The sequence below is a fragment of the Anabrus simplex genome, chromosome 1, assembly GCF_040414725.1.
Source record: "Anabrus simplex isolate iqAnaSimp1 chromosome 1, ASM4041472v1, whole genome shotgun sequence".
NCBI lineage: Eukaryota > Metazoa > Arthropoda > Insecta > Orthoptera > Tettigoniidae > Anabrus > Anabrus simplex.
In genome coordinates this window covers 1,659,520,952-1,659,533,904 of record NC_090265.1, presented here as the reverse complement: position 1 = coordinate 1,659,533,904, position 12,953 = coordinate 1,659,520,952, and the positions used below count along the sequence as shown (strand labels likewise).

The following is a 12,953-nucleotide window of genomic DNA, read 5'->3' as shown; positions in this document are numbered from 1 at the left end:
CTTGAAGGGCCTTGGCCTACCAAGCGACCGCTGCTCAGCCCGAAGGCCTGCAGATTACGATGTGTCGTGTGGTCATCACGACGAATCCTCTCGGCCGTTATTCTTGGCTTTCTAGACCGGGGCCGCTATCTCACCGTCAGATAGTTCCTCAGTTCTAATCACGTAGGCTGAGTGGACCTCGAACCAGGTAAAAATCCCTGATCTCCCTATTCAGCCAGTCCCTGCTATGAATGGTGTGAAGGTGTTGCTCATAGGGTCGGTTCATGCAGGCATTTCAGTGGGCTTGACAGACTGATATGTAATAGCAACTTCTGGCTCAGTAAGGAAAGCAAGGGGAAACTACCTCACTCTTCATTTCCATAGCACGCCTCGTCAGTGATGCCTAAGCCATGTGTGACAGCTAGAGAGAGAGAGAGAGATGCGTTTATTTCTTCTTCCCACATTTCGAAGCTACCAAAAAAGACAAAACTTACATAAAAATTTGGTGGACAGCTACAAGGGTCGTATAAAATAAGTCTATAAATGATTGGTATGCCCTACTTACTACTTAATAAAAATCGTATCAGTCAATAATTTTGAAATCCATGAGGAACTCCTTATATCACAGATATAGCTAAGAGTATAAATGATTTTTTACTATGGTTAACGAGCCTTTCAGGGCTACTAACCCAATGTCCTTAATAAATTGGTTATCCAAATTAAATTTCTTACAAAAGTTGTAAAATGTGTGAGTGGTGCCTCTTGCTCCTATTATCAATCCTAAAAACATCTATGGAGTCTAGATATTTCTCACCGTAATATGGAGCTGTTGAGGATCCAACGAGTCTTCTGGCTGAGAACTGAACATATACTGTATATACCGGGTGGTTCACCTGCCCCTTATTTTTTCGGAGACAGGCAACCCAAATGACGCGTATAACCTAAAGATCATTATAATTTAGTTTTATGAACACCAAATAACTTGAAATTTCTCCTTATGGTCAATAAGGTTCTCCCCTGCCTGTGTGTCATCACTGTAAATTGATCCATGGACCTGGCAAAGGAGAAACTGCTATGCACAATTCCGCGCCAAATATTAAGGACCATTCTGCAAACATGCGATTTATTGCGTACCGGGCGAGTTGGCCGTGCGCGTAGAGGCGCGCGGCTGTGAGCTTGCATCCGGGAGATAGTAAGTTCGAATCCCACTATCGGCAGCCCTGAAAATGGTTTTCCGTGGTTTCCCATTTTCACACCAGGCGAATGCTGGGGCTGTACCTTAATTAAGGCCACGGCCGCTTCCTTCCAACTCCTAGGCCTTTCCTATCCCATCGTCGCCATAAGACATATCTGTGTCGGTGCGACGTAAAGCCCATAGCAAAAAAAAAAAAAAATATTTATTGCGCCTTGAAATAACACAGGTACCCGTAATACGATCGAATTAATAGGTTATGCCACGTTCTCTGTAAAGTAAGGACGTTAAATGAACGCTGTAAACCTTCATTGAAGACTTTGACACGTATGTTAACTTTCGAGGTGGAACGGCCGTACGTAGCTCTAGCAAGCATCATGTATTTAACTACGTAGCTGAATCGATTAAGGACTGGAGCAGAAGATACTGGCCTACTGGTTCGAATCCAGCAATAAGACAAATGTTTTGAACGACAGAGGTGGTCCATTTTAGCGGGGGTACAACAATAAAAAAAATATTTTGTTGCTATTGGTTTTAAGGGGTGCCCTCTGATTTAGCGTCTTTCCCCTAAGGATGGGTGGGTGAAGAATTGGAAAGGAAATCGGCACTGATCTTTTATTAAGGTACCGTCTCGGCATTCGCCTAATGGTGAAAATGGGAAACCGAGGAAAACTGTTTCTAGGACAGCCAGCATCGGATTCGAATCCAACGCACGAAAATAATAATCCACACCTACCAGGTCACATCACAGCACTTATTAATTTCCTTACGATGTATTCCTACGAAGAATACATTCAGTTGTAGCTAATTTATGGAGAAAGTATGGTCGAATTAAAATGTATGCCACGTGATCCGTAATGGTAAAATGTTAAATGAACACCGTAAAGTGGTCAACATTTCGAACACTTGTTACTCTGAATATGCACGGTACCCTACTTCTCACCTGCAGACCATCACATCGTAGTCCAACCGTTACTTAACATCGGATGAAAACGATCCTTTTCAGGACCAAATAAACATTCACTGTTTGGAACAGGTTGATGTGCGGCCATATTACAGTCACTGTAAACGGCGTTAATCGAGAAAAAAAAGGTGCACCAGCCTGTGATTCGAACCTACTACCACACAGCTTGGCTGATGCAACAACAGTGATGCGTGATTTAGCCACCCCACCTACCGCGATCCTTGGTGCATTGATAGCACGTTGTAGTCCTCATAGACACTTTCTGCCCAAACGTAAGATAGTGTTATTCGCACAAATTTCCCATTCATTATAGTTTAAGTAATAAAAATAACATGCCGCTAATGATTTCTATCATATTCGCGAGCATTATACAAACGGTATGGTTGTGCTAAGGCTATAAAGAATCAGGTACTAACGTTTTTCGGATGACAGTGGCGTTAGTTGGGTTACCTACCTCCAAAAAAATAAAAAAAATAAAATAAAGAGCTGGTGAACCACCCGGTATATATACATCCGTACTCTCTGGAGTCACATTTAAGTTATTTTTTCTAACGTAGTAAAACTTCTATGCTTGCTGTCCCATTCACACACACTGCAGTATTTAGTGTAATCAAGTTGCAAACTCAGCAATACAGCTGTCACCTTCAAATGTCCTCGTATATTACATTGTGTGCTACGTTTTTCTAATAGCAATTTTAAAGTGTCATATGTCTCTTCCATATCAGTGGAAAGCGCCACAGATATTGATAGCAAATCATTGCCATTATGAAGAAGTGCAGCCTTAAATAAATAAATAAATAAATAAATAAATAAAATCACCACTGATCTGCATTTAGGGCAGTCCCCCAGGAGGTAGATTGCCTGTCAGTTGTTTTCCGAGTCTTTTGTTAAATCATTTAGAATAATTCGGAAATGTATGGATCATCTCCCTTGGTAAATTATATCAATCACTAAGTCCTTTTCCTAAAGACGAATATTTGCCCCAGTTTGTCCTCTTAAATTCCAACTTTATTTTCATAGTGATCTTTACTACTTTAAAAACACCATTTCGATGAGTCGCCACTCATCTGGCTGGTGGTAATGTCCAAAACATCCTTCCCTGCATAAACAATATTATAATAAACTACACTTTCCTCCTTGGAGGTACAGTCTTTGAAATGATAGCCGCGACTACGATAAATAACTGTAATATCCTTGTATCCTTGTGCAGTAGATTCCAGTCTCTTGAGTTTGGATGTTAAAGGTTCAGCCAAACGTTTAGACACTTTCAAGTCCCGAATAAAGTAATTCAAGAATTATATATATGCTTATAGGGTGTCCCTAAAATGTGGGAGGTAATGGGGAGGTACAGCTTGAAACTACACTAAAAGTTACACATTTTCAACTGTGAATGGGAATAGCCTTACCTGGCACATGCCATGTCGAGTAGCAGAAGCCGTATTGGTGTACTGTATTCTAATTCAAGAAGTACGCAAAATGCCCATAATGAGCCTAATGCACGCCTGAACACGCCGCTTCTTTGATCGTCGGTCACATTCGAACGCTCCGAAATCGATGGCAACCTTGTTCCACACGCTGGCAAAGTACAGTAGGCTGTAGTGTCCGTAATGACTTGCCTAATTCCGAACTTAATCCTAAAAACGAAGTCTACCCCATTCTAACTAACAACTAAAATAGTGTTATCTCTTAAACGATCGACCCTAGGGCATATGTTCATAGGGGCATTTTTTGTTTTGTTCTGTTTTGAGGTTTACTATCCACCCCCAGATTATTTCCTACTACATGTTTGGGAACACCCTGAAATAAATAGTGGTTTAACATCGTTGTAACACAAGTTGTTCTCAATCTTTGAGAGACTGTGACCCGGTAAATTCTTTTTCTATGAGATGAGCGCCCAAATCCAACAAATTTATTCCCCCTGTGGATGGAGGCGGTAGAATAACACCCACGGCATCCCCTGACTGTCGTAAGAGGTGACTAAAAGGGGCTCCAGGGGCTCTCAAGTTGGGAGCGGCGGTTGGCGACCACGGGGATTTTATGAGTCTTGACATCGTTTCCACTTACTTGTGCCAGGCTCCTCACTTTCATCTATCCTATTCGACCTTCCTTGGTCAACTCTTGTTCTTTTCCGACCCCGACAGTATTAAGTTTCGAGGCCTAGGGAGTCTTTAATTTTCACGCCCTTCGTGGCCCTCGTCTTTCTTTGGCAGATACCTTTAGTTTTAGAAGTGTCCGATCCCTTCCATTTTATCACTCTGATCAGTGTTAAGAGAGGATGGTTGTTTAGTTTTACTTTCTCTTAAAACAAAAATCACCACTACCACCAATAACACATTTACTCGTAAATGCGTTTGCTACAGATGGGCCTATGCTATTTCTTTCAGTTCTGAGAACATAAGATTCGACGCCAGTTTTTATTACTGGTCAAAAGCAGCGGTATTGCACTTACAGATTATTTTTTAAGAATTTGCTTTACGTCGCACTGACACAGGTAGGTCTTATGGCGATGATGGGCTGGGAAAGGCCATCTTTAGGGCTACCGACAGTGGGGTTCGAACCCACTATATCCCGGATATAAGCTCACAGCTGCACACCCCTAACCGCACGGCAACTCGCCCGATTTTCCAGAATATAGAAAGATTTCTATGCCTGAAAATTCACAATCATTTAATCTGAAGTGGCATGGTCACTGACTTTTGCTACAAAGATGTTTGATTTTAGAGTAGAGAGTTTAGAGACGAACTAGAACTGCTCTTTTGTATGCAATCACGGAAATTATTTCCCTAAGAATATTTCCACTCTAATATATTAATTCGTGAAAATTACTTAGGAAAATAAAATGACAAATTACAGGGAAAATCTCGCGGCCTGGCGGTTGAAAAATACTGCCCTAACATACAACCGTTAAGGTGACACGTCTTTATGGTCTGACACTATAATTAGCCGGTTCGAGTCTCGTTGGTGGAAAATATTTCCATCATCAGAATATTGGCCGGCAGGGAAGGACAAGTTGTGATATGCAATTTCTAATCACTAGATTGCGTGCCAAAAGTCTGGGTTCAATTCCAAACTTCTCCGCACTGTTCATATGGAGTAAGGGCATAAAACGCTGTTGGTGGTGATTCGTCCGTCGTATGGCAACGTTAAACCTTGAGCAGACCCCTTGGTGTTATTCGACAGGTGATGATGAGGATGATGATGCTTTTTGATTGAAGGGGTCTAACATATATGTCATCGGCCCCTTTTCTCGACAGGAGCAGACAATATGCAGACACTGGGATTCACCATCGTCTTTCATCATCATCATCATCATCATCATCATCATCATCATCATCATCAACATTATCATGAAAATCCACAGCCTGTTTCCAGTCATTCGACCGGGTCAGGAATGGAATGAATGAAGCCCCCATCTAGCTGCGAGGATAGGAAATGTGCCGGCTGCCGAAGCCTGTCGCACTCCTCTGTGGCAATGATAAGTGACTGACAGATGAAATGTTAATGGATAGTATTCCTGGAATGAAAAATGACAGGGAAAACCGGAGTACCCGGCGAAAAACCTGTCCCGCCTCCGTTTTGTCCAGCACAAATCTCACATGGAGTGACCGGGATTCGAACCATGGAACCCAGCGGTGAGAGGCCGGCGACTAAACGCTATAAATTTAAGGCATTCGCCGACGTAAGAATGGGAAACCGTGGCCTTAATTAAGGTATGAAAATGGGAAACCAAGCAAAATCACTTTCAGGGCTGCTGACGGTGGGATTCGAACCCACCATCTCCCAACTGAAAGTTCAGAGCCATGCGACTAGAATCTTGCAGGCAGCTCGCTCGGTCATTAAGATGTTCTTGAGTTAAAAAGTGAGGTTCTGATGAACAACCTGCTTCGAATGTGGGAGCACTTGTCTATTTCTTCTTCAGTATGAGTTGAGTTGGAGTCGCAGTTATCATTTAAGGTCACGGAAGGTAAAGGATACTCTTCACTATGTATAACGGGCCTCATCACAGACGTAAATTAGGATGATCAATTGTATATTTCGTTTTATATGTGGTTCCCGTGATGCTAGTTAAACAGAAATCTGTTGATTCTTCTTTTTCTTCGTCTTAGCGTGTATCACGTGGTGGAAACAGCGTCCTCTTATATTCGGTTGATGATCGCCACATCTTCCTGTCGAGGGCATGTTCAGACCTGAGGCCTGTCACTTGCATGTCCTCCCTGTTTTGACCCGCCGCCGTTTCTTCTGGCGGTCACGGGGTCGAATTTCCCCTGGGTCGTAGCGGGGAGCTGTTTATGGAATCGAATTTTTGTCGCTTGTCCATACCACCTGTGTCGCTTTTCACGCATTTTGTCCGTAATTTCTACCACTCCTATCTGCTTTTCTACATGATCTTTACCGGGCGAGTTGGCCGTGCGGTTAGGAGTGCGCGGCTGTGAGCTTGCATCCGGGAGAAAGTGGATTCGAATCCCACTGTCGGCAGCCCTGGAGATGGTTTTCCGTGGTTTCCCATTTTCACACCAGGCAAATGCTGGGGCTGTACCTTAATTAAGGCAACGGCCCCTTCCTTCCAACTGCTAGGCCTTTCCTATCCCATCGTCGCCATAAGACCTATCTGTGTCGGTGCGACGTAAAGCTACTAGAAAAAAAAAAAAAAAAAAAAAAAAAAAAAAAAAAAAAAAAAAACATGATCTTTCTTGGCATGGTCTAGCCTTGTAATACCCAAGGACGATCACACAACATTTTCATCTCCACTGCTGGCCAACATTCTGAGCCATAAAGAGCCACTGAGCGAATCGTGGACTTGTAAACTTTCCCTTTCAGTGGTTAGGTACTTTCAAGGCCGTACCCAGGGGAGAGGTTAGGGCGGTTCAAACCCCCTCCCAAAATAAAAGTGAACTTAACAAATTTTAACAACATATACAAGTTTGGAAATAGCCTACAATAAATTATAAATATTACAAAAACAAGCAGTTGCAAAATAAATAATTGAATTTAATCTATAAAATCGGTGCCATCTTTTCTTTATGAATATAGCTAACAAATTTACTGAAAACCTAAGTCTAAATTTGAATTTTGGTTGAGATATATGGATTGCTGCTTATGTTCTTAATACATTTTGCATCATAAAAATGAATTTCAATCTTCTTCTTTTCCTACCGCTTTTCCCACACCTGTGGGGTCGCGGGTGCGAACTGCGTCGCACGTGGGGGATTTGGCCCTGTTTTACGGCCGGATGCCCTTCCTGACGCAACTCTATTTGGAGGGATGTAATCACTATTGCGTGTTTCTGTGGCGGTTGGCAGTGTGGTATGTTGTCTGAATATGATGAGGAGAGTGTTGGTACGGATACATACACCCAGTCTCTGAGCCAGAAGAATTAATCAGAATCTATTAAAATCCCCGACCCGGCCGGGAATCGAAACCGGGAGCCTCTGAACCGAAGGCCGGTACGCTGACCATTCAGCCAACGAGTCGGACCGTAAAAATGAATTTCAATCAACATATAGAAATATTTTCATGTTAACAAGCTGCTACAAGATTTAAAAGAAAATGAATCAAACTTCTAAATATTTGTAATACTTACAGTGGAACATATTGTTACCTCCATTTTAAACAAATGACAGAAAATCTTTGTGCACCGAGCTCGATAGCTGCGGTCGCTTAAGTGCGGCCAGTATCCAGTATTCGGGAGATAGTGGGTTCAAACCCCACTCTCGGTAACCCTGAAGACGTGGTTTTGCGTGGTTTCCTATTTTCACATCAGGCAAATGCTGGCGGTGTACCTTAATTAAGGCCACGGCCGCTTCCTTTCCACTTCTAGACCTTTCCTCTCTTATCGTCTCCATAAGTCGTATCTGTGTCGGTGCGACGTAAAGCAACGTGTAAAAAAAATCCTTGTGTCGCACTTTAACACGTGTTAAAGCATGTTTTGCCCACTAGACCGCTATGAATTTACCTTTCTTCTTCACCCGTTGAGTTGTAAAAGGTATTGCTCTAAAACTTGTATTTCTGTAAAACCCATTTGAAAGAAAAAGAAATTGTTACTATAGTTTTTGTTCCGGACACTCACCCCCTCCTCTCTTACAAAATCTTAACCTCTTCCGAAAAAAATCCCGGGTACGGCCTTGGGTACTTTCATTTCGCACAGTACTCCGGTGTCTTGACACCATTTTAGCCATACACCTTTAACTCTTACTCTACCCCCTGTGGGTGGGGGCGGTAGAATAACACCCACGGTATCCCCTGCCTGTCGTAAGAGGCGACTAAAAGGGGCCCCAAGGGCTCTGAACTTTGGAGCGTGGGTTGGCGACCACGAGGCCCTCAGCTGAGTTCTGGCATTGCTTCCACTTACTTGTGCCAGTCTCCTCACTTTCACCTATCCTATCCGACCTCACTTGGTCAACTCTTGTTCTTTTCCGACCCCGACGCTATTAGGCTTGCGAGGGCTAGGGAGTCTTTCCTTTTCACGTCCTTCGTGGCCCTTGTCTTTCTTTGACCGATATCTTCATTTTTCGAAGTGTCGGATCCCTTCCATTTTTCCCTCTGATTAGTGTTATATAGAGGATGGTTGCCTAGTTGTACTTCCTCTTAAAACAATAATCACAACCACCACCACCTAACTCTTACTCGAGCGTCCATAAGCGTTTCGCCATCCAAAGTTATTATTGAACCGAGGTATACTGTATACAGTAAGTTGTGTTGTGTTTGTATTTAAATGGTTCTTCAGGTGTCTCATAATAATTCGAATTGCAAATGGTATTTGATGTGTACCATTTTGTTAACCAGTGAGAAAGCTTAATGCATGATACACAGTAAATATTTGGGGTCCATTCGTTGTTAGAATCACTAGCTTTACTACCAAAATAAAATTCACAACCCTGTTGACGTAGAAATAATTTCTAGACAGTGCGTGCGACGACAATGTTTGATACTTTTTTAATAGGGGTGGGGGGCAAGGTACCTAGCAACAACAGTCTGACCTCGGTATGACGTCATCGGGTGATGCAATAACATCGCCATCTTGAGGTACTAAAATCACCGTGCAACGCGGCTAACAATAATTATAGTGGTATCACGTGCTGAGAAGTCTGATTCGTATCACAATCCGTGAGTTCTAAACGTATACAACAAAACGTCATCAAATCAGTAGCGGCGATTAGGGGGGGGGGGCAGTTTTATCAGCTAATTATTTGCTTTAATTAATTAATATTGAAATTATTAGCGGAAATACGCAACAAAGTCGTTCACGCGGTTAACCGATTTGTATAGCGCCAGTGGAGACTTTTTATGTGCTGTGAGGAAGGGTAAGCGCGCATTCGTTATTCTGGCAGTCTCTTTAGTGTCTATTAGTTTTTTTTAGTTTTTAGTCAAATACTAAAAGATTTTTAATTATATAATCACGCCGTACGTCTATTTAATTGTAATACATGTGTAATATTCTCGTGAAAGTTTTATTGTATAGTATTGAATCAAAATCTCAAATAAATATTATCAACACAGTTCAGTTGTTAGGCTGAGAATCTTTACCTCTCTGTCTCGAAATTCCATTTAGTAGCTTTCTTTTTCAGTTTTAATGTATAACGTATATACCTCCCCCCACGCTATATCGCACAAACTCGGGTACTTTGTTGTCTTTACATTTTTTGCCCCCCTACTTCTATTTCCCAATCGCCGCTACTGCATCAAATAGTGAGCACTTGAGAAAAATTTTCCGACTCGTTGGCTGAACGGTCAGCGTACTGGCCTTTGGTTCAGAGGGTCCCGGGTTCGATTCCCGGCCGGGTCGGGGATTTGGTTAATTCCAATGGCACGGGGGCTGGGTGTATGTGTTGTCTTCATCATCATTTCATCTTCATCACGACGCGCAGGTCGCCTACGGGAGTCAAATAGAAAGACCTGTACCTGGCGAGCCGAACCCGTCCTGGGATATCCCGGCACTAAAAGCCATACGACATTTCATTTCATTTTGAGAAAAATTTGTTCCAAAGAATCACGAAAACGTCAAATAAAAACACGGGCTCTTCAATTAATTTGAACTGAGATTCTCCATCGTTCTTGAAGGTGTTAAACTATTTCTCAAATGACAAATCTCTGTTGTATTAACACAATTTCTTTTCTTCTTTTTTGTTTGTTAAATCTTCCTAAAAAAAAGTACTGAAACGTTCTCCACGTTTGAATTAACGTTGGGATAGACCTTTGACTCGGTGAGCACCAGTTTCAAGGAAACAATTCACGGTAAAACGTTTATCTTACTTGATATCAAATCAGTGGCAAGTTTATTTGCCTGTGCCCTTCATGCATGTAGTGTAATGAATTGTGTTCTCTTTCACATAAAACATTTTAGAACGTGTGAGTCAGTAGGTTGTTCAGTCATTTTCAGCAGGACAGGATATCTGAGTGATAGGCGCGTAGTTAGATTACATGTCAATTGTCAGGCTAGTCTGCAGCCTAACTTACATGCTGTGTTTTAGTTCTCCTGGGACATGTGCTAGCAGAGCATCTGCATGAAAAAACTCCTGTGGTGGCTGGTGTATTTGATTTCATTGAGAACTCCATGATTGCTGTAAGAATACTACTAGTTCTAGGCCTATATCTTAAGTGTTTGGTTCCAGCTCACCCCGGACTCGTCCCAACAGGGGGACCTGAGTGACAACTCGTTCACGGACGGCGATGGGGACGATGGAGGTGAATCGGAGGAGGAATTCGTTCGAGGCAAGTGAGTTAAGTTCCATTTTATTCGATAGGGAATATACTGTAACCCGGAGAATATCTGATAATATCAAATGTTCTTGTGTGGGGTACATGTTGGAATTTGAGGAGGGATTCGTCTCTAGCGCAGCTTACGTTATTACTGAAGAATGGGAGGGCCACGCAACCGTGAGAGTAGTTTTTTTTTTTCTATTTGCTTTACGTCGCACCGACACAGATTTGTCTTATGGCGACGATGGGATAGGAAAGGCCTAGGAAGTGGAAGGAAGCGGCCGTGGCCTTAATTAAGGTAGAGCCCCGGCATTTGCCTAGTGTGAAAATGGGAAACCACGGAAAACCATCTTCAGGGCTGCCGACAGTGGGGCTCGAACCCACTATCTCCCGATTACTGGATACTGGCCGCACTTAAGCGACTGCAGCTATCGAGCTCGGTGAGACCAGTTCTTGCTAAGGTCATGTATACACAGGATGGCCGGAAACAACGTGAACCGGGTATATGAGTTTTAGAGTGTTGGTTATACTGATAAATAATTTGAAAGAAATAATTCGATATCCGGCGCCGTTTTCATTTTATCAGCTGCTGAACCCTTCGCGGGCGAATTCAAATGGGTTTTGTGTGGCGGTGTTGCTAAATCTTCACGTGGCTTAAGACCAGCTTGAGAGCAGAGCACCAATCAAAGGGAAACAACTTTGCCAGGGGACAGATTTGAAAACAGATCTCCCAAGTTGACAGGATCGCGCCATAGCAAGTACGTTACGGGGATACCCACGGTGTGTTTTTATTTGATGTTGATTTCTCGGCAAGGCGTCAAGCCGGTCTTCGGCGACACTATCTCGCAAAGCCTATTTTAACTCGTTCGCATAGCAACCTGATTGGCTAATTTCAGTTGCTAATAAAATTATGACGGCGTGATATATCGAATGGTTCTTTTTCGTACGGTATATCCAACCCTCTCACGCTCACGTTGCTTCCAGCCACCCCGTATAATGCAACTTCTTGCCGCTGTGTGCACGCTTATACTTTCTTCATCTTATCCCAGTTACTTCTGAGAGCCACCCAGGTTCAGTTTCATTTTGCCAGGGCTTTCGGGCCAGATGCTCTTCCTGACGCAACGTGATTTTTGAGATGAAAATATACCAAGTAAGTGACTGCATGGTTTCAGTCTCGTACCTATCAGCTTGCATTCGGCAGATAGTGGGTTCGAATCCCACTGTCGGCAGCCCTGAATGTAGTTTTCCGTAATTCCCTCATTTTCATAAATGGCAAACGCTGGGGCTGTACCTTAAGTAAGGCCACAGTCGCTTCCTTCCCATTCCTAGCTCTTTCCTATCCCATCGTCAGCATATGTCGGTGCGACGTAAAAGCAAATTGTATTGAGATGAAAATCTCAACCCAGGATTCGAACCTCAGCCTTCTGGATGGGAAGCCAGCAGCTAAGCGGGAATATTTTTATAAGGTACATGAATAAATTAACTGAAATAATTAAAATAAAATAATAGAAATTAATAAAAATAATTAATCAAAATGTTGGCAGTATGGGCACCAGAGTTAATCAGAAAGGATCCCTCGAATTTTGATAAAGCATGATAGTTCTCTCTCCCAGAGCATGTACATAAAGCTGCGTACTGGTACATCTGCTTCAGGCCTTACCTAACCTTCTAAAAACGACTAAATAGAAAGGAACTGTACCTCGGTTTATCAACAACTCCACTGATTCTAAAATAACTAACTATATTATAAATAACATCTGTGCATGAGCATCTCATCAACACACCAAAATAGGCCTATACATGAAATACACTCACAAAATACTGCTGCAAGACTCCATATTACGACAACGACAACGACGACGACGACGACGACGACGACAAACCAAAAGCGAGGTCCAAGCTATCATTTGCAGTCAGTCTGTTGAAAGTTCATTACAAAGCATATATATGTGGATGAATACCCTTCACTGTCTCTATATATCAACACAACTTGCATATTCTCATTGACACTTGTTACATCACACAGATACTGTACCTTTATAATACTGTGTTTACTGACTCGAACACTTGGTTTAAAGATACTTACTCGAGCAACACAGCTTGCTGGTCCAGAACATATAT

At 42.5% G+C, this 12,953-nt stretch overlaps 1 protein-coding gene across 2 annotated transcripts in view; it reads left to right on the top strand.

Annotated features, from left to right (window-relative positions):
• LOC136881637 (myogenesis-regulating glycosidase) overlaps positions 1-12,953 on the top strand; it is a 297,181-nt gene that overhangs the window by 247,262 nt on the left and 36,966 nt on the right. For both annotated transcript variants that reach the window (XM_067154167.2, XM_067154166.2), the window contains exon 3: positions 10,745-10,848. In XM_067154167.2, coding sequence (XP_067010268.2) covers positions 10,745-10,848 — 104 coding nt within the window. The remainder of the gene's footprint in view (positions 1-10,744; positions 10,849-12,953) is intronic.